General features: G+C 36.7%; 2 protein-coding genes across 3 annotated transcripts in view; both read right to left on the bottom strand.

Annotated features, from left to right (window-relative positions):
* spred2b (sprouty related EVH1 domain containing 2b) overlaps positions 1-3,337 on the bottom strand; it is a 44,666-nt gene extending 41,329 nt beyond the window's left edge. Inside the window, exon 1 of one of the 2 annotated variants that reach the window (XM_055169910.2) lies at positions 2,901-3,337. In XM_055169910.2, coding sequence (XP_055025885.1) covers positions 2,901-2,926 — 26 coding nt within the window. In that variant the 5' untranslated portion in view covers positions 2,927-3,337. The remainder of the gene's footprint in view (positions 1-2,900) is intronic. The other variant, XM_055169908.2, reaches the window with a different exon arrangement.
* Positions 3,338-5,638: 2,301 nt separating this feature from the next.
* actr2b (actin related protein 2b) lies at positions 5,639-22,067 on the bottom strand. The gene is made up of 9 exons (XM_073872927.1): positions 21,908-22,067; positions 20,699-20,809; positions 16,144-16,359; positions 15,188-15,260; positions 14,899-15,035; positions 12,210-12,359; positions 10,531-10,674; positions 9,809-9,943; positions 5,639-7,471 (listed from the first exon to the last, which is right to left on the bottom strand). The coding sequence occupies exons 1-9, from the start codon at positions 21,953-21,955 to the stop codon at positions 7,301-7,303; spliced, it is 1,185 nt and encodes a 394-aa protein (XP_073729028.1). The 5' UTR covers positions 21,956-22,067; the 3' UTR covers positions 5,639-7,300.
* Between the last annotated feature and the right edge of the window lie 54 nt (positions 22,068-22,121).

Raw genomic sequence — 22,121 nt, 5'->3', positions numbered from 1 at the left:
ATGCTCCATATCCTCTTAGAGGGAATTAAATGACCAACATTATCCATATTAAAATCAAATTAATGCAGAGACTACTGCAGAAGACTTTAAACCTGCTGAGCTTTTCCTTCTACATTGAGGACTCATGATTTTAAGACATTAAGGTTAATTATTTCTATAGATCTAGCAAGCATGTCAAAAATATTGGACAATGACACACAGAGAAAAAAGAAGTTAGGCAAGAGCTTGTGACAGCCCTAACAAAACAGGGGAGACGACTTTAACAACGTTTCATGTAGTATTCCTAGGAATTGTAATAAATCTATGTCATCCAGATCTTCTACTAACTACTGGTTTGCTCAAATGCACAGAACCGAACTAAACAAAATAGGCCTATAGCACAACAATACACCAACAATATATTTGGAAAAATATTTAAAATAACTAGTGTGATAGGAAATGAACAACGCAAAAGTTTTATACAGAGTGTTTTTGTAAAACAGTGTGTATGTGGATCTGAAATCGATTATTTCTGCATGGGGTGGGTGAGGGATTGGGAATGGTCAAATTGACCTTTTCTCAAAGTCACTTTACATTGTTGTCTTCAGCACTATTTACTGGCAAAGTCAAACATGTTAGTTTGGGAATGTGGTTAACAAGATCAATAGCATTGACACGAGCGATCTGTCTGTGTTTTGTGTGAGCGTATGTGTTGTTTGTGTCAAAGTTGCATTACATTGTAGGGCTGAATAACAACTAATCGCAACTAATCTTTTTGCAGAATAAAAGTTTTTGTTTACATCATATATGTTTGTGTATTGTTAATAATAATTATGTATATATAATACACACGTATAATTTTAATAAAAAAATGTGTGTATATATTAAGTATTCATATATATTATATGAATTATATATAATATAAAAATGTATACACTTGTAAATAATTCTAAAATATATACATGCATCTATGTATATATACATAATTATAATACACAGTACACACACACACATATGAGGTAAACAAAAACTCGTATCCTGCAAACGATTAGTTGCGATTAGTTGTTACGCAGCCCTATTACATTTATCATAAGTAGAAAGATTTTCCACCTGCTAGTCCCTAAATGACATGGCAGACGGGTTTAAAATGTATATAACCTTACAAACATTTCCAATGATAAACATAGTTTCATATCTATTATTGTAACTACCCAATTACTCTTAGTTCTGAACAAAAAAAGTGTAAGATGCTTATAAAATAATTTTGTTTCATGTGTTTGACGACAGCAATATATGGCTAATAACAAGTCAATAACAATGTTACCTTATGTTACTAGCAATGTTATTAAATATTTATATAAACTACCAGGTGTTTACAATTAAAACTAGTACAAAATGCCTTTCAGCGTGCGGCCCCTCTTTGTGTATGGTGCCCCCCCCCCCCTTGTGGCCTTCAAAGAAAATTAATGCAATAAATCATTCTAAAACATAAAATAAAATTTTAATTAAACAAAACATATTACATTATACAATGTAGTACTGTTGGTTAAAAAAGCCTTATTTTGCTGAGATTTAGTTACACAAAATGTATGTTAAATTCATGTTTTTTTAAATTGTCATAAAACTGGGGCCCCAGGCTCAATCTCGTGGCCCCCAGTTTGAACACCACTAATTTAGTATGTTTTTGCTCTTATTCCAGTAAGATTTAATGGTGATCTATTGGGCCAAATAACAATAAAAGCCAACAGGATAACCATTAGTAAAAACACATAATATTATGCTTTCAATTAAAATCAATACAATTCCTATTCTAACACTTAAATCCGTTAGAATTTGTGATGTCTTCTGTTGTTTTATCATGTTATATTGACAATCCGTACTGTTGAGCTTTTAATTTGCACATATGTCTTATCGCAGAGGCGATCGCGTGGCTGCAGTCATGAATGAAGGTTACAGCTTTTATGAATGAGCGCAAACAAACTCCTCTGCCCTTCACCCTTCCGCTTCACACTGACTCAATTCATCCGTCAGGACTCTATTGTTAACCTGTACTGCCTATTGAATTCAGTCACCAAAGGACATCATACTGAGAATTAAATGACAAATAAGACGTGACCTAACGTAGCCTGCTGTCGAGACTGCGAATAAATAAATACATAAATAATAAAGGCCTATAGGCGAAAACGCGAAAATATGTTGGCCGACCATAATTAAACCCCACATTAAAAGCCCACGCGTTTGCAGTTGAATGTAATATTATAAGGCGTACGATCCAGATGAACACTTGTGAGTTACAAAAGCTGCATTTTTAGCATTTGCAGGACTAGTTTACTTTAGTAAACAGCTCGAGCAGCAAACGCCCATTGGCGATGTTTCTAGTGTATTAAACGCATTGTCATCGAGCCGAATGGTGTTTTTATGAATGAAGCACTGTATGCAAATGAGAGCGATTCAAAAACACACATCAAACGGCGGATATACCCGACCAATGCAACACGCTTCTTCTTCACTACACAAAAAACATTTCGTCGCAAATTCATTTTGATGACAAGAAAATATATATTTGGAGAGTAAAATAAAAAGCAAATAAACAAAAATGCCCCGTGGCGCAAAACAACATGTGACGTGTACACACACAAAGAATGTTAAAGGAAGGGCCTTTAAAACATCAAATCTCTTTACAAAATATTTCCGATCCACCCCCACTCAGCCCCCCCCCCCTTCAGGGTGTCCGTGGGAGAGGGCCCGATCCCCCCGTCCACTGACAATGCCACTCAACATTTCAACGCAAAACACTTAACAAAACTTTTCAAGCGCCGTCTTCTACACAATATAAAGGACTTGCGCCATACAAGATCTGACATAAGCACAAATGTACATAACAAAGACAACAGAAAAGAGATTTCTTTTCAGGTACTTACTCGTTTGGGTGTGTTTCTTCAATCATTTTTCTCGTTTCACCTACAAAAAAATCCCACAGCGGGTGCACTCGTGTCGGTTGTCATTTTTATGTCACTGTTATACAAATAATTCCTCAAATTTCCTTCAGTTATAGTGTGTTTGGTTGTCGTTTTTGCTGTTGAATCGTTTTGCTCTCCGTCTCCGTCTTGGTGGGTTTTTCGTTTCTTTTCTTTTTTTCACTGGACCTAACCAGTTGCTGATGTTGGAGGATTATGGAATAAAAATATACAGAGATCAACGAATACCACGAATAATTTCCCACGATTTGGTCATTAAAATGGCTTGAATGTATTGTAGTTGAAGTATGTGTTGATGGTGCTGAGGGTGGCCCCGACGAGCCCCATCTCTGATTACTCCATGTTGGATATTGTGTGCAGCAACAGCGCGAGCCCGAGCGCGAGCAGCAGCGGCGCGCGGGGGGAGGGAGGAAGAGAGGGCGGAAGCGATGACGTCACACTGCAGGGCAAATGCCTTTTAAATGAGGAGGGGGCAAACCGTGTTCACCATTTGTGTCCAAATTTTTAATCTTGAAATGAACTTTGCATAGAAGTGTAGAAAACAATAACGAAAATAGAAGATTTTTTTTATTATAATTACGAAACTATTGTAATATACTTATATATTAATTATTATAATATAATGTCATATTTTAAAATCTACAATTGAATAATTGAAATGTGAAATACGCAAATAATAATTACTTAAACATGCATCAAAATTAGGAATCTAAAATATAGTCATTTTAATACTGTGTTAATGTGTTATAGTGTTAATATAAAGTTTTGTTATAACTATGTAACTCACACATTTTATGCACCATGATATGTCCTTAAATTGGATGTTCCTAAAATAATAATATTTTTTTATCATTCATTTCTAAAAATCAGAAGAGCAGCTTATAGTTTAATATGAAAAAGTGTGCGTCTTTTGATACTTTTACTGACTATTTTGAACTTTATTGTCACTGTACATGTACAATGAAACTTTAGTGGAGTCTCTAGGTGCCTTCTTAATATTTTGTATCATTTCTACGCCAATAAATTTTCTTTTTATGCATTTATTAGTCATGAGTAACCACATTGCATCAGCAAAAGTAGGCTATATTAAACATCTTGCAAATACATTTTATCTTTTGTTCACCCTATAGGCAATGATATCCAACATTACACAACAACATAGGCGTTTTAAGTGCTAGTTTAGTGCATCACTTCCTCCAAAAGGTGTAATCAGGGTCAAAGGTGGAAAACACATAGTTCTTATCTGTGTATCTTCTGACTCGAAGGGGAAAGCTGAGGATTAGACTTTATATGATGACTTTATGGCCAGCTTCCTTAACTATTGGCCTATTGCACTAGGTGGCAAATCTAATCAAATGCAATAAAGTAATCTGGCAGCTGATTCATGTTACATTCATGCTCACTTTAATCTAGTTAACTGTCTTGGTCATCACAGTCAACAACTAAATCAACATACTTTCAGATTGTGACATTCCCTCTGGTAGTCTTGTAATCATGTGACATTTCATCATAGAATTAAAACCTAAACTGGCTGTTTTTTGAAAAATTTTTGATTATCAGAAACCATTTAGAGAAGGTTAAATGTGAAAAATATAAATCATGTTTTTTTTATTTAGGTGCCATTTAGGTAAAGATATTTATACAGGGTTCCCACACCTTAGTTAACTTCAAATTCAATGACATTTCAAGGACTTTCAATACCCTCAAATTCAAGGACTAAATGTGGGGACACATTTCAAGTGAGATCAAGGTTACATGGTGTTACCTTTTAAGGTACATTGTTACAGTTCCCTTTCGAGGGAACTCGCGCTGTGTCACTGCGGTGACACTTTGGGGTCGCCTCCAGGGGTAAGTGCATCTGAATGTGTATATCAAATTCAACCAATGATGAGGCTTAACGACAAAGACAGTATGGCAAGGGAGAAGTATGGCAAGGGAGACGCAGCGTCTCGTTCCCTTCTCATGGAACAACAGCTACATACTGTACGTAACCCGAGATGTTTTCATGTGTCAAACATTTTGGTATGAGTCAGCATTCGCATATATACAGAAGATATTAGCATTTAAAGAGAACAGTTTAAAGTCTAGACTTTTCATGATATTATCCTACACTACACAGGGAATTATATGGATTTTTTTCCAGAAAATTTCTTGCATGAAATAGATTCAAGCACTTTCAACGATCTGTGTCCATGTATGTATATTTTCAAAAACTTTCCAGGCCCTTGAATTTTTTCCCTCAGATTCACAAACTTTCAAGGATTTCAAGGACCAGTTCGAACCCTGTTATACATTTGGTACCCAATATGTACATTTTTGGTACTTATATGCACTTGATGGTACCAATATGTTCATGTAATGTAGTGATATGCAAAGTTGTACTTTTTGAAAGGGTACTGTCCAAGTGAAATATCATTTTTACCATTTTTCTTAGTGTAACTGTGCTTGGGGCTGGAATAATTTTTATAGAATATAATAATTTTACTGGATAAATATGTGGTGTCTTCACACATACATGAAACAATGTGAAGCATACAAAATACTCAAATATCATATTTTTATGTAGTGTATAAATGTCTATAAACAATGTGTCAAATAACCACATCAGATTTATCACCCTGTTTTAATAAAACCTATGAGTATCCCATACTGCTTTATTCAAATAAAAGAAACTGTCCAAATGAGCGGTATAAAACGATTTTCTTTTATTCTATGCAAGACACAGCACTGCAAAAAAAGAAAATTAATAGAAAGTAAAAAATAATAATTATAACAATTGGACAGCTAAGAAAAAATTATTTCAATTTCCCTCCTTTATATATATATATATATATAAACACATAAAACAACATGAATGTTCAGTTCTCATCGAACTGGTAAAACAGTATGTTGAAGTCTGCCAAAATACAATTTGCAACTGCAATCTAGCCAAAGACAAGCTACAGTGTAAAAAGTTGGATCAACCTAAAAAATTACTTTAATTTTACTATATACATTTTTTTTAAGTTAAACAAACTTACTTTTTTAGGTGTAACCAATTGAAGTGAAATTTTAAGTTGAATTAACTTAAATATTTTGGGTGTTACCAATTAAAGTAATTTTAAACTTTTTACACTGCAGCTTACTAAATACCTTATCAAAATCCCACAGAGTCACAGATCAATCTTTAAACCCCTTAAAAGCACATGTTAATCCCTCTTGTTATTCTGGACGAGCATTTGAAACAAAAAAACAGGCAGCTATGACAAAGATGGACAGAAACCAAAAAATAAACTTCCCCAATCTATATAGGGTTAAAGCTTCTTGACCACAACGAAACCAAAATAACCTTCTGGTTGCTTGTTTTCAGTTGTGGTCACCTCAGAAAAAAAGGCATTATGAGAAGACAAAGCATTCAGGTCCTCAGTCACCTGACTGACACACAGTAAACAGTGTTGAATGGGTGCTGTAAGAATTCATTACAGCTTGTATCTGTTCTTGTACTAATGCAATAGTGATGATAATGCCTGTCATAAACATAATAGCCTGTAAGCTCTTGCATATTACATTTTACTCCCTCCCATCCATAACTGGATGACTTTTATAATGCAGAACCTTTAAATATTTTACTTTTTAAAAAAAATGTGTTGCATAATTTTTTTATAAAAGGAAATACGTAATCTAACCCAACCATAATAGATTTCTGTAAAAAAGAAAGAATGTTAAGAGTAAAAAAACAACAACTCAGAATGTGTCAAATCCAATGATAATATTGATGTATGTGCTGTTGCTTTTCCACTAAAATGATGTCACTTCTAGGATGATGACATCATTAATCAATAACTAGGTATTACAGAACACTAATGGGAAAGAAGATGATATTGAGGACAGATAAACTAAAAACAGATTACCAATACCAACTAACTATAGTTTGAAATATTTCATTGGAAATAAGAATACATTTAATAAACACCTGCAATTTTAGAATTGTGATACTATGATAAAAACAACATTGATTTTTTCATATTTAAAAGTATTAATTTTATCAAATATATTAACAAATATTATGGGCACATGAAAATGTACTGCATAGTAATGGCCCAAATCCAACATATGCCACTATATGTTAGCAGGTGACTGATGATGACATTGCCATATTACTGGTAAGTTCAGTGCGGGGACAGAGGACCAAACCAAATAAAACTAATAATACATCTCCAGGACCCTTCTTCAAAATCCCAATCCATCAATCTACATCAACAACACGATTTATTGGCAGAAGAGGATGAACAAAAGAAACGAGCAACGTAAAACAGGTCGTTCGACAGATGCGGAAGTCAGCGGCGCGGCCTTACGAGAACCGTTTATCTGACTGTGACGCCGAGCTTCTCCAGAACGCGTACACCCTTCTCTTGATACTCTTCCCGCGTCAGCCAGAAGTTGTCCTTGTCTTTCATGATGTCAGCCAGCACCGCCCCACCCAAGAACACCATGTGCTTACGCCGGGGAGGGTCCTCGATCCGGATCTTGAATTTCTATAGGGGTATTAAACAGACAGCGTGACGAGACCTTCAAGGGAGGGGAACAGCGCGGACACTGACCCACATACAAGAAAACTCTTTGAATGGATCTCTTTAAGACATATAAAAAGCCACACTGTCCGGTTGTGAATTGAGAATGGGAGAATAATGAGGTGTACAGTGTATGTGAACTCTTCTGGAGCTGATCTGTGTTCATCCACTCTCAGAGCCTGAACGCACTATAAACAGGTGGCTGAAAGGGTCTCATGGAGGCCTTCGTGTAAAGTAAATGGGTTTTTAATTGGCTTCAGGACAGGCAGACAGACATGCCGTTCACCCGTATCAAACATGCCATCTGTAATTGATCATCTATATATAGTGGCCTGACATGCGGCCGGCTCAGAGGCTCCCCAAAATGCTTTTCCAGGCCAATGGCCAGATTCTAAATGAGATGGAGCTCAGCTGGCCGGTCTGTGTTTAAACCGGACTGTTAACATTGCTCGAGTGGCAAGTTCTTACACCAGTGTGCAGGAGCAGGTGATGCACCCCCCCTGCTGGTGCAAAGGTGGCAATACAATAAAAAAATTGACTTTAAAATGCTTCAAGTTTACTTGATCTTTTGAGATAAAAATTGACTGTACTATAAAACTCTGGAGCTGTATAAATACATTTTCATAATTTCACAACTTTCTGAGACCAGACAGACTGCACCGCATATCCCATATTATTCCAGTTAGGGATGTTCATTTAAGTTAATTTTCTTGGCCGACAACCGCAGCTTGTTAACCGAACATTTACCGTTAACTAATAAGAATATTTATTTGATATTGAGTAAAAATACAGTTGGCGGTTTTCTGTGACCCGGTAAAAACAACACAAACATTTAATTTAATTTGAATGTGCAACAGAATCAGGATTCATACATTGTCAAATTTTCACGGAGCATTACATTATCAAAAAGCACACGATCTGTTGGATTAATATCCAAAGTAGGGATGCACGATATATCGGCCGACATATCGTTATCGGCCGATAACTGCTTATTTTTAATATTATCGGTTATCGGTCTGATAGCAAAATTAGGCCGATAAATGAAAGCCGATAAATGATGGATTATTTTGGTTTGGTGAACCACTTCACTTGCTCATTGCTGGCCATTTGGAGTATTGATTAGTGACATAGCACGAAGATGACACGTGTTGCGGGCTTAAGAAGAGTATGCTAGTCTAGCGCAAAGACAAGATGTCCGCAGCCTGGGAGTTTTTCATTGTAAAAATAATATGAATATTTATCGGCCTATAGATATCGGTTATCGGCCCCCAAATATAAAGAGTTATCGGCCAAAATTTCCATATCGGTGCATCCCTAATCCAGAGATGTTTATGTTCAGGGTCTAGGACAGCGGCGTTTAGCGAAGGTCTGTCCAAACGTGCACGAGGCGGAGCCATACCGTGTCATCTTGTGCACACATGTGCGTCTCCATGCAGCTTCCAAACCATACTCAAGCATGGACACATGTGCAGTACAAATGATTTCTCATACAAATGATTAATTACCAGACTTAGGGCAGAAATAATTTGCGTCCTTTACAGGACATTCACAAATTAAGGGTAGAAAAATTGCAAAAGGTCTGTGCGTTAACAAAAATTTTCTTTCTTTTAACTGATAATATTAATCGGTCATAAATTCTTACTTTCGGTTAACTGGTCAATATGAACATCCCTATTTCCAGTAATAGAAAAAAAAGAGGCTGAAGTTTACTTTTAACAAGATCTCCGATCATTTCATCTTAGCGCTACGTACACACCAAATGCTAGATCGCGTTATGGGGCTTTTATATAGGAAGCGGTGTGCGCTGAGCTCGCCGTTGGGTTCAACGCAGCCAAGATGGATACCCTGTTCGAATGCCCTGTTTCTATTCGTAGCACGGGTAATCGTCACAAAGCGCAGCGCCAAAGATAAACTATTTTGAACTTTGGTTGACGCAACAACAAACCGCCCTTGCGAGGCACAAGCCACTGAAATGAATGGGTTTCATAGCGCACACCGCGTCCTATGTGAAAGACGCATTACGGGCGAAGGCGCGTTTGAGGCAAATAGCGCATGTTTTTGCGGCAAACGTGCACTGCCGCCTATATCGCGTCATTCGTATCACCCCACGCGAGGACGCATCTGATCGCGCCTTTGTATGTAATCTACTCGCGCAAATCTTTTAACTCGCGTCTGGTGTGAACCCACAGTAACAGTCTGCTCGCCACATTTCACCACAGACTGTTATGTGGTCCTAAAATGTTTTTGGAGATCTTAAGCAACATATAAATGTATGGTACATTAAAAAGTGGGCAAACTTACAGAGAGTTTGTTGACATCACCCTTTAGTACACGTTCAAGATAAAGCTGTTTAAGTTCCCTCTCTAGTCGAGAGGGCAGACCAGGGTACATGGTGGATCCTCCTGATAAAACAATGTGTTTATAGAACTCAGCCCTGTGTGAGAGAGAGACAGAGACAGAGAGAGAGAGAGAGAGAGAGAGAGGAGTCATAATTTACTCCTTAGTCATCCTTACTTTAATCCTTATTCATTCCACATCCTGAATGATTTTCATGGGATTTTTAGTTAATAGTGACTCATTTCAGTCTATTGCTCACACAAACCATTGCATGAATGAATATAAGATAATGAATAAGTCTCATGGACAACTTATTTCAGAGGTCTCCAACCTTTTTGTGAGCAAGGGCTACCAAAATGGATAAATTGACTTGTTTTATGTTTAATCATTGTTAAAATCCTATTTTTAAATTTCACAGAAGAAGCCATACAAGTTTGGAATGACATGTGCGTAAATTGTCATTTTTGTGTGAACTATACATTTGAAGTGGATCAAAACCTTTCATAAAAGTTGTCTTAAATTTTCATTCAATACCCGTTCTTGTCTTCAGACAACTTTAATGAACTTTTTTGATCCGATGTCAGTTCGAACATTTACTAGTATATTTCTTTATCTAAGGATTAATAGCTGTAAGGCCATAAGCAAACCACAGTAAATACAAGTACTGGAAATGTGAGCTCAGCCCTTGTATCAATGTCTGCTGCCTGAATGGTGTTAAAGAGAAGTTCGGCCACCCCGACCCCTTCCACGTTAATGAGGTGAGGCTGAAAGAGAGCCTCCGGGGCCTCGAACCGCTCGCCCCCAACCTTAATAACCCGACCGTCGGGAAGCTGCATAAACACAGAAAGGATTTTAAAGTTTTACTAAACATACTAAAAGGTTTTAATATAATTACGTTATTATATTAAATATTTACAATACATTTTTATTAGTGCTGGGCAAAAATTAATCGCGATTAATCGCATACAAAATAAAAGTAATTTTTGGCATAATATATGTGCGTTGTGTCTAATATTATGTATATTTAACCACGCACACATTCATATATTAATTTCAGAATTGTTTTACTTATATATAATTTTTTTTTTAAATTTACATTTAATATAGAATATATAAAAATATAAATAAATATATATAAACATGTAAATGTTTCTTAAATACATACATGAATGTGTGTGTATTTATTTATACATAATAATTACACACAGCACATACTCATATATTATGCCAAAAATCACTTTTATTTTGTATGGGATTAATCGCGATTAATCTTTGCCAGGCACTAATTTTTATGATCATTGTGTCGAAGTTAAGCAAGACTGAATATTGTGATGATTCTGTTTTTCATCATATTTATGTTACAGCACATATAGCTACATATTACTATATACTGTTGTAGTGAATGATCCATATTTTTTTTAGCCATATCACACTCTTTGAGTGCACGAAACTTCATTTGCATTATTACACATCTTCAACGGCCATAAAACCTCATCGATACATACTGAGGTATATAACCACACCTCGTGTCAACATTTGGCCAGTTGCTTATCACATGCATCACTATTTCAAATCTGCCTTGATAATTGGATGATCCTGTTAAACTGGCTCGACTGAACAAAGTCTTAGGTCTGAAGGGTAACCCGGAGCCAAGTCTAACCGTGATGACTAATGAGAAAAATGGGAGCAGGCTGTGTAGGAGCATATAAAGAGCCCATTGAGGAGTGTCCAGAGGTCGGAAATGCAGAGCTTCCCAGCTGCGGCCACGCAGGAAATGATGTTACATGCTGGTTAAGCAACTGCGACATTACACTGCTTTCCTTGTTTCAAAACTTGTTTCGTTTGATTCTTTCGTAACAGAAAAAAGGTTTCGAAAGGAAAGTAGAAGGGGAACTGTTAGCAAAACATTTTACTGCTTTTAGACAGCGTGCATGATGGGTAAAACTTTGACCAGCTTGTCTGCAATTCCTCCTTCTCCCTCCCTCAAAAAAAATACACCTCACTACTGCCCCCATGAGGCCACCCACATCCAGCACATCCAGTCCAGAACAGAGCGATTTGTGCTGTTTCACTCAAAGTGAAGACTGAAGAATTTCCCTGCTGCTAAATTCAGTCCAAAAAGTGTATTACCATGGAAACTACACGGAATACTGATGCATCCCAGTAGGAAATCCATGAAACCACACAGTAAAAACTCCTGCCAGAAAAACTTCTGCCTCACATCCTGTAACATTTGAACTGTTACCTTCAAACATTTCAGCAAGTGTTATATTACTGCTCCACAGGCTGTTAACACCTTTATAGTACGCAACTCTGCATTAAAACGGTTCATGAAATTTCTCCCAGTCAGTCACATAAAACTGACCGTGTAGGACTCCACCAGTACAGTGGTCTCCAGAGCCAGCTTCTGCTCCTGCTCGATGTTGTATCCCACGTAGCAGAGACTCTCCTTCATCATGCGCACCGTCTCGAAATCTGCCGAGTGGTTGAAGGCGTAACCTCGCAAAAGGAGCAGCTGTGTGACACGACAAATGGATAATTTTAACGCTCACAAATTCTCGTTTATCTAGCGTTATAATTCACTAAATACATGGTAAAAAAAGATATTTCAATGATATGTCTGACTCTGGATGCTTGTAAGATAATTTATAAAGAATATTAATGATATGCAAAGCCTGTGTACAGCAGGAGTCTTTAACTACCCTTCATCGAGGGCCAGATTAAAAAAAATGCAATTATGATGCAGGCCAAACTTTACCCTTATTTTTACCTTTTATATGTTTTATTATTATATATTTTATAAGTTATGTTCATTTTGTTCCTTTTTGTTATTAAAAAGCATGCAAAAGGTGCATACATCTTGTATCCACTACTTGGCAATATATTGCTTAATATAATCAATATATTGCTTAATGTGAATGAGTAGGCAGAATGATTTTCATATCATTTTGAAGAAAAAAAAACTCTATAGACTACTAGATCCTGTTTTGAAAAGTGAGTTTTGTGAACTTACAGTATATCAGTGACTTTTGCTTTTTCAAAAAACATGCATAAACATTTTTATCTCAAAAATACAAACATGTACATACATGTTGCTCAAATAATATTGTAGCCCAGTTTGTGCTGGACACAGTGTTGATGACATTTGCCATTATTATGTTTTTAAGCAACTGTAAAAAGCACAAATGTCAGTGCAGGTCAAAACTGCACAAGGATGCAAAATAAGCCAAGACCCCAGGGGCCGGTTGCACCAGCCGGACGTAAAAAAGTTGGGTGTAAGTCCTACGTCTTGTTGCACCATTTGAAACTACGCTCAGCGTAGATGATGCGCGCCCCCGCGTATGCGCTTAACCGCAGTGATATTTAGACGCCATTCGAGTTTACTATGGTAAAAAACGTACACTTTCTGCTGCCAGCTAATAGATGACATATGAGAGCTTTTCTCATGTTTACCAGTGCGTGTAAGATGCGTGCGTCACGTGCAGACCCATCAAACACATTCACGAAAGCCTTTACTGTTTGCACAAAAGGTATAATAGTTTGCAGATTCATTATAACAGCTTAAGTTTCAAACAAAATTAAATGAAAGCTTTTAATAAGTTATCTACAGTGTCTTTGTAAGTATTTATGTATTTTATTATATAATTCATTGGCGGTCTCTCTACCATGCATGAAAGTACATTGCTCGCGTATCCTGTGCATTAGACGTGCCAAAGTCTCGTAACATTTCATTTTTTCTATTTTTGCCATTGAAAAAAAGTCAATACTTTATACTTACGCCTACCCTTGCCTTAACTAGATGTAAGTTTAAGTCCCAGACGTGCGCTACGGCTAGATGGTGCAACAGGTGTAAATTCTACGTCCGACGTAAAGCGCATTTTATGTCCAGAATAGTCTTACGACCAGGTTTACGCCCAGCTGGTGCAACCGGCCCCAAATAGGGCCCAAAATGTGTTTGCCACATCAAGCTAAACACACAGAACTCACATCATCTGATCAGTTTTTGAAAGTGCCACAATGCTAGTGTCTATACTTGGGTGATTCTCACGAAACCATTGAAACACCACGGCACTAATGATTTTAGCTTTAAAATGTTAATATAGTAACATTAAAAAGCATCAGAATTAACACAATACTGTGTTGTACCTTGCACAATGTGTGATTTCAACATAAGAATTTATAATTGTAAATTTTATCTCATTTTCTGCTGAAATTCTCATTACCGCAATGTGTCCGGCTGTGTTTAAACATGCGTTATGTTGTAATTTAATCAAATTAACACAAAAATATTAAGAAAAAAAATAAATGGATGTTTTGCTAGAATTCTTTAGATGACAGAAAAAATATTTACTGAATATTCATGTATAATAATAATAATGAAGAAAAATTAGGAAAATTATGTGTCCATGCCTGATGTTCTCATCCTCCGCAACACTTTTTGAGGACAGTTTAAGCACACATACAGAATTTTAATAAAGTTTGATTTTGAGTGACCAAGCACATGGACCAGTTACTTCAAGATGGCTACCAGGTAAGATCATTTTTTACAGTTAATTTGATATATTGTTTTGTCAGAATGCTTACACGACATTTTGATTATCATTACCGCAACAGATGCTTATTAAATGTTAATTTAATTAATAGAAGCATAATACTTTGATTTTAAATGCATGTGCAGAATCTCCAAATTATTGACATATTATCATTTTGAAAATATGTCAGTGTTGATGTTTTCTGACTGTTGCGGTAATGAGATTTTTTAGGACTAATTTTTTAAATTATGTTACAAAAAGTGTTAAATGATAAGTAAAAGTTTTTAAATTAATGTTCACATTTACTCCAGACTTTGTTTTTCAATGTCTGGTGGGAAAAAAAGTAAATTTAAGCAATTTTTACATTTTCATGCTTGACATTTTTAAAACCAAGTTTTCGTGAGAATCACCCACTTTTTGTACAAATCAACTTGCAAACAATTAACTTGAAACATGCAAACATCTGGTATAGGGTAAAACCGAATTTAAATGAATGTAATGTGCTAAATGATCCTGTTGTACCTTAATAAGATAGCGTGTAATGTCTCTGCCTGCAATGTCCAACCTTCTTGTCAGGTGAGGCAGAGAAAATCCCTCATAAACGGGACAAATGTGGGTCACACCATCGCCCGAATCCACCACCACCCCTGTCAGAAGGCCTTGAGTGTAGCCCAAAAGACAAACATTAAGACAATATCCCACGTGACAGAGTAATGAACTGATAGTATTTCAGTGATACGTTTTAGTAAACTAGACAAAAGGTTTGTATAGGCAGGCAAATGTGTTTATAACAGTGCCTGAAGTCACTCACCTTGAGCATACAGTGTTAGCACAGCCTGGATGGCGATGTAAACCCCTGAAAACTGGTACGTCTCAAACATGACCTAAAGGACAATGGTATGAAGACAAATATGGTGAACTTGAAATGAAAAAATTATGCGGGTTTATATGCTACCATATTCTAAGTGATCTTTGCTACCATGATGCCTGGGTATAACATTGCTAAGCAGTTGCTAAGACAAAATATGGCTTCAATGTATGACTTTCATCAGACGAAAAACATATATGATCTCTTTAACAAACTTTGAGGTATCATTTATCTCCACAGCACAAACGGCACAGAAGAGGTTAAATCAGATGCTGGTATGTTTAAATCCTTAACCCTAAGTACACACAACAGTAATAATAGTGATGCTTGCTTGAGCAATTAATGAATGATATTTTTATAACTCTGGTTTAAACATAAGTTGTGTTTTGAATGGTGCTGCACTAAAGCAGAGAGAGAGACGACTCAGATGAGAGGCTGGGATGAACAAACAGCTGCTGTTAATAATGTGTGTTGATGATTAAGTGACTGCGCTGCTGCTCATCTCCAGAAACCTCCCATGAAACCAGCACTTCTACATAAAAGACCATTAAACGTCTACACACATTTTTGGCAACGATCTTATATGGAGACTAAAAAGCGACTGACAGTCTGAAATGCTGAATCAATTAGACAAAAAGCCTGTTTGATGGGAATAAGGAACACATAACACGCCCTTTGAAATATTGGGCAAAATGTTCATCTATTCAATCTTAAAATAATACCAATATATAATTAAACTTTAATTGTAAAAATTTTATTAATTATAATAATATATTTATTGCTTACTGTACTGGTAGTTTTTACTCTAATATTGTAAAAATTTGTTTATTTGCTTGGGGTACAGATGTTTTTGCAAGATTCACGCATGTGTTGTAACTGCAGGCAAATCGCATGCACACCTCTATGATCTTCTCACGGTTTTTGGTGGGGTTCATTGGAGGTTCTGTAAGGAGGATCTTGCAATTGCGTGAATCAATGTTGAGCTTCTCTGGTCCAAAAGTGTAATCCCACAGGTGTTTCATGTCGTCCCAGTTCCTGACAATGCCATTCTCCATGGGATAGTTAACCTCCAGCATTGAGCGCAGTTCACTCGCCTCATCTCCCACCATCAAATCCTGGAAAAAACAAGACAAGGGTTATCAAGCAAGGCAATGTTAAGCTTAATGTAATAAACCACCTAGCTTTTAGCTGTGTTTGATAAAACGACAAGTCATGATCTAGTACCAAATTGGAAGAAACGTGGTGTGTGCTAGAAATGCTGCTTGTTTAGATTTGAGGAACTAGATAAGTAGTGATGGTGCTGTTTTTTACATCGGCAATGTCCTCCTGGCTATACATTGTGATCAGTTACATGCCACTTTGCCCCTGTTTACACCTGGTATTAATATGTGTTGTGGACAATGCTAAATACAGGTGTAAATGCGGTGTAAAACGTTTTGAGCTTGACCATTTTCGACCCAACAAGCAGCGGACTGTGTTATCAACTTAAACCGGTCATTTCTACTGCTTGTATTTTAATGACTCGCCCATAGACCATAACCTCGATGTAATTAGGACAGAAGCAGACGAAAGTGGACAAAAGAGATGGATTAAAGGGATAGTTCGGCCAAAAATGATATTAAACCCATGATTTACTCACCCCGAAGCCGTCCGTGATGGATATGTCCATCATTTTTCAGACGATTACATTTTCAGTTATTTTAGAAAACGCCTTATATCCTTAAGCTGCTTAACAGTACAGTTATGGGGTCCAGCTCCTTCAAGTCCAAAAAAAGTGCATATATCCTTCCCCAAAGAAATCCAAACGGCTCCAGGATGATAAACAAAGGCCTTCTGAGGGTAATCCGTGCGGTGTTGTTGTAGAAATATCCATATTTAAAACTTTACATAACTAGCTTCCGGTAGCGCCGCCATCTTAGACTCCTCTGTATTCAGAAGAGAGTATCAGCGTAGTGTACGCACGTTTCTTAGTGACGCATGACAAATTCGGAGGGCGGGGGCACAGAGCAGCAGCAGAGAAACCTCCGTAAGCTCTCATCTTGAATGCAGACGCGACTAAGATGGCGGCATTACGGGAAGCGAGTTATTTTCATTTATAAAGTTTTAAATGTGGATTGTCTACAACAAAACCACACGGCCTTTTTTATCATCGTGGAGCCATTTGGATTTATTTTGTGAAGGATAGATGCACATTTTTTGGACTTGAAGGACGTGGACCGCATAACTTCACATTTGATTGACTAAAAAATCTAAAACATTTTCTAAAATAACTGAAAATGTGTTTGTCTGAGAGGTGATGGACATATGCATCTTGGACAGCTTGGGGGTGAGTAAATCATGAGTTTAATATCATTTTTGACCGAACTATCCCTTTAAAACACCCAGCATGAATACTGTCTCTCTCATCCACTTGTGATACCATCTTAATACCTGGTGTAAACAGCCTGTTTGGTGGATAAAAGTACCAATTTCTTTTGAAAGCAAAAATATTGTACACATAACATTACTTTAAAAACGTTTGGCACCAGTGAGTCTACATTATAACCAGCATGCACAGAACTGCAAATCTGCATGCATCAACTATGTTAGTCGTTTTTATTCACGCATGCTTTTCTGTCACACTCTTTACACAATAAAACCCACTAGTCACAAAACTTTCCTGCAGAAAATGCAAGTGATGTCTATTCATGCAAAAACTCAATGTCCTGATGCCATTGCGTTGCTATGTGGTTTCTAATGTGTCCCAAGTAGTCACCAGGGCATTTTAGGCTGTTATTCGAGTATTGTGAGCACTTTTATGCTGCTTTTCCATTGCATCGTACCCCACGGGTCAGGTTGTCTCAGCTCACCTTACTTTGGCTAGCTTTTCTATTGTGTTTAGTACCACTTCGGATTGGGAGGGATTATAGGTGTGGTTATATTTGCGCTGCCTACTGCTGTGACATCATACAAAATGTGCGAGCGAGCGAGCATCGTTGGAATGCAGTGTTTCCCATACATTCATTTATTTGTCAGCCCACCACAAAATCAAAATTCACCACCATGAATAGATGTTTGAACATCGCGTTTGTCACTATACAGCGTTCCCACACCTTAGTAAACTTCAAATTTAAGGACTTTTCAAGGACTTTCCACATTTTGTTTTTATGTTCTTAATACCCTCATTGCTGTTCTTCTCAAATCATACACAACAAGCTGCTGCTTCTTCGTTTGTGGGTTTTCTGGCCAAGCTGCTTCTTTGGCTGTTGAACTGCTACTATGGGTTATACGTGTGGATACTGCCTACTAGTGGTCTGCTAATTGCACGTCAACCCAAAAGTATATATAAAAACATAAATGCTGATAACCTAAAGTAACAATACACATCTCCTTAACGAGTCATTTGATTTAAACTAGTATCACTCATATCCGTGGCCCAAAGTTGTGCACCGCAGTATAATATTTCCATGAATAACTACCAAAACAGAGGCACTATATAATAATGAATGCTTTTGCAGTGGAGAGCACAAATACTGGGTGTACTTTGGCACTGACACAGAAGGTGTCTGATGCTGCCATGTGTTTTCAATTGAGCCGTGCTGCCCTTAAAATGTATCTGTCTGACCGACTTCCTGGGTATATCACGCTTTCATCAACTTTCACCTGAAAAGGGAAAAATATGGAGCTCTAGAGTACGTGTTGAATGCAACTTGGCACATAACTATATTTAGGGAAATAAAATTCTTTATGACACATTAAACTCTGTTTAAGCCTTCTTATTGGCTTTTACTTCGTTCCTCAAATATTATTTTAAGATTTCAGAGGTTATTTAAAAGACAAAGAAAGAGGGGGACAGGCAGCAACATTAGGTGCAAAGACATCATCATTTCCCTTAAACTTCTGCAAAATCTATTTCGGACCAAAGACTGGGGAACTTCAGCTATAACGTCTAGTGTGGGTTTGAATAGTTGCCACGTTCTGACAAAGACATTTGCAGACTAAATGCAGTGTATGATTTCCATCTGCACTAAACTGAGGTGAATATTTGAGTAAGAAAAGGACATTTTAAGCAGTACCCGAAGAAGAAATGAATGTTAGAGAGAAACCACTGCAATTTAGCTAAAAATATATATAAAAATACAAACAAAACATAAGCAGGGCTGGGCAATTAAAGAAAAAAGTTTATATAATAATAGTGATATTGATGGCAAAAAAACAATGTGAATATATATTTTAATGCATTTTTAATTTGACTGTAAATTTAACCGCTTACATTTCGCAATCTCACCGCTAAAATTTACACACACCACCTTTAAAGAGAGCACTAAAACAGATGTAATGAATCAGAAGTTTGTACAGTTCAATAGTTCAAAAATGTTTTACAATTTAAAACTCTGATACATAAAGGTAGATATTGCTGTTGTATGTACTGTAATATATGTTGTTTATTGGTGCAAGTACAGTATATAAAACCAATTACATTTGAGCAGGTTTTTCAGGCAATTTGAAAAAGGAATATATTGCATATATACTGCTATGAAAACATGAAAGTCACATGATCTTTCTTTAAAGGTGCCAAAGAATGCATTGTAATAATCTGTTAAATTGTTCTCTGATATCTACATTGAAGGTATGTAGCATTATTAAGTGCAAAAATTATCCAGAGATGGTTTAACATGTCCATTTAAAACCGTAGGTTTTGTCATTAGAATGAAATGGTCTATTATTACCTTATGTGTCATGAATAATAATGTTGAGCTCTGCTCTGATTGGCTGTTTCTCAGAGCGGCTCATTTCAGTAGCTCTGTGTAATATATATAAATATATGTCCTGGTTTTTGGAATAACTTAAGGCGAGACAACTAAATGATGTTTTAGTTGCATAACATTGGTTAATGGAAACGCTGTCATTCCGACGTCATTTAGAAAATAATGCTAAGGTTTTGTGAAAAACTTTAATAGAATTAACGCAGCTTATGATTCTCTGATGATGTGGAAAACACACAACCATTTAAGCTATTTGGGAGCAAAAACATTCAGATATTTTTAATGACATTTTGTCAAAAGTCTAAAAACTTTTAAGAGTTGTAGCTGTATTGCCCAGCCCTGTATATTACAAGGATAAGATATAACAATATACACTTAAAGACCATTTAAAGGCAACTGCATAATGCATGGTGCAACACTCTCCCCAGCAGGCAATAGTGTTAAACAGAGTACACGCCAGACTGTACTTACCATTTTTTTGTTATTCTACTTCACCACAAGAAGAACAAGAAGAAAAGAATTTAAGTATGAAAAAGAAGATCAAAGGCCAGGAGAAAATAAGGGATTTCCTTAAAACACTAAAACAACTGAAATGCATGTTTTATAGTTCATTATTGTCTTCTTACAGTAAAATGACAAACTCGAAAGTTGATCATTTGTTCAGGCAGAGAGTAGAGAGTGAGTAAGCAATAAGCAATCTGAACCTCACCTTAATCTCAATGTTGCCCACTTTGGCTGTGGATCGGATGATGGGTCTGCCCACCAGTGCTGGAAAAATATGCTCTGGAAAGTTGGATCCTGCATAGCCACATTTGACAAACTAATGGTTTGAAAAAGAGAGAAAGAGAGGGAGAATTGAATTGTGTTGATCTGTGTTTCCTGATAATATCCTTTGTTCGAACAATTGACTTTAGTGCACTGTGTGTATGCTTCCCTGCAGACACATTTTGCTCTGTTTTAGACAAACAAAAGTAATATTTACCCCAATGTATCTGTGTCTGCTGTAAAACTATTGTTTTGTTTCTCACATCAACTACTGTACAGTATATTCCACATCATATTTAGGCTTTTTTATGATATATTATGCACAGTGGGGCTGTGTTGGCTGTGGTTTCAATTTGCGACACTTCCTAAATTGTCAACTTCTCACACAGCCACTTATTTATTTAGAATACAGCACTAAAACTTTTACGCAAATGCATTTTGCATCACTTTTTTCTTTGATGTGTACACATAAAATAAAATAATTTTTGTTGCTTTATCTGAAATAGTTTTTTTATTTATTTATATATATATATATATGTAGATTGATATTATGCATTAGTTATAATAGGTTTTCGACTGCAAAAGAGGCTGCACAGACCGATCGGCCTATGACATCAAGTACCGCGAGAGCGACGCGAAACGCCAATTAAGGTAGTTTTTATCGCATTGCTCTCGCGGTACTTGATGTCATAGACCGATCGGTCTGCGCAGCACCGCATTAAATCGAAACAATTTTATGTGTGTAATGACTTAATGTTCGTATGTTAAATCAGATCTTCATAGAGTTAAGACACCAACAACCCTAATGGTGAAGTGAGGAAGTAGTTACACCATTACAAGGTGCAAACGTACTGTATAACGATAAACAGATTAATATCCCCTAATCGGATATATATAAATTGTACAGCTAGGAGTAAAAGTCTAGAATAAACAACACTGGAATTCAAACGGGTAAAATATGAAAAAGGAAAATGTAAACATCTGACACGTAGAGGGCTAAATGAATTTAGTGCAGCTGTCAGACATTCCTCATAGCTGCGCTAATCTTTCATGACTTCCTGTTAGGGCTCTGTCTGTCTCACTGTCATTTAACTTTGCACAGAAGCTGAACGAGTCAACAAATACATGCTGGATGTTACATTTTCGGACTTACCCCTGTACCGTTGTCGCAAACTACCACTTTTCGTCCTTGGCTGTCCATTTCTTAAAGCCCAGGAGCCGTCAGAGGCAGCCCAACTTTCTGAATCAAGTGCTTCACCCACCCAACAGCAGTAGCAGCGGGTTTCACTTCCGGTTACAGGCACTAGCACAGCCAACAAAGTGCGCGCGCAGCTGTAAAACATTCAAGAACTCAGCATTTTCCCCAT

This window comes from Misgurnus anguillicaudatus, chromosome 11 (assembly GCF_027580225.2).
Source record: "Misgurnus anguillicaudatus chromosome 11, ASM2758022v2, whole genome shotgun sequence".
Lineage (NCBI taxonomy): Eukaryota > Metazoa > Chordata > Actinopteri > Cypriniformes > Cobitidae > Misgurnus > Misgurnus anguillicaudatus.
Note: the sequence above shows the minus strand (reverse complement) of the source record. Positions and strands in the feature narration are given on the sequence as shown.

Bases quoted from the DNA above. Each gene is read 5' to 3' on its own strand.
- actr2b (XM_073872927.1), bottom strand. From the start codon at position 21,955: ATGGACAGCCAAGGACGAAAAGTGGTAGTTTGCGACAACGGTACAGGG. The intron at 16,360-20,698 runs GTGAGGTTCAGA...TGTTTTTTCCAG, and splicing joins TGGGCAACATTGAGATTAAG to GATTTGATGGTGGGAGATGA. The intron at 7,472-9,808 runs GTAAGTTTGCCC...ATACCCCTATAG, and splicing joins GTGATGTCAACAAACTCTCT to AAATTCAAGATCCGGATCGA.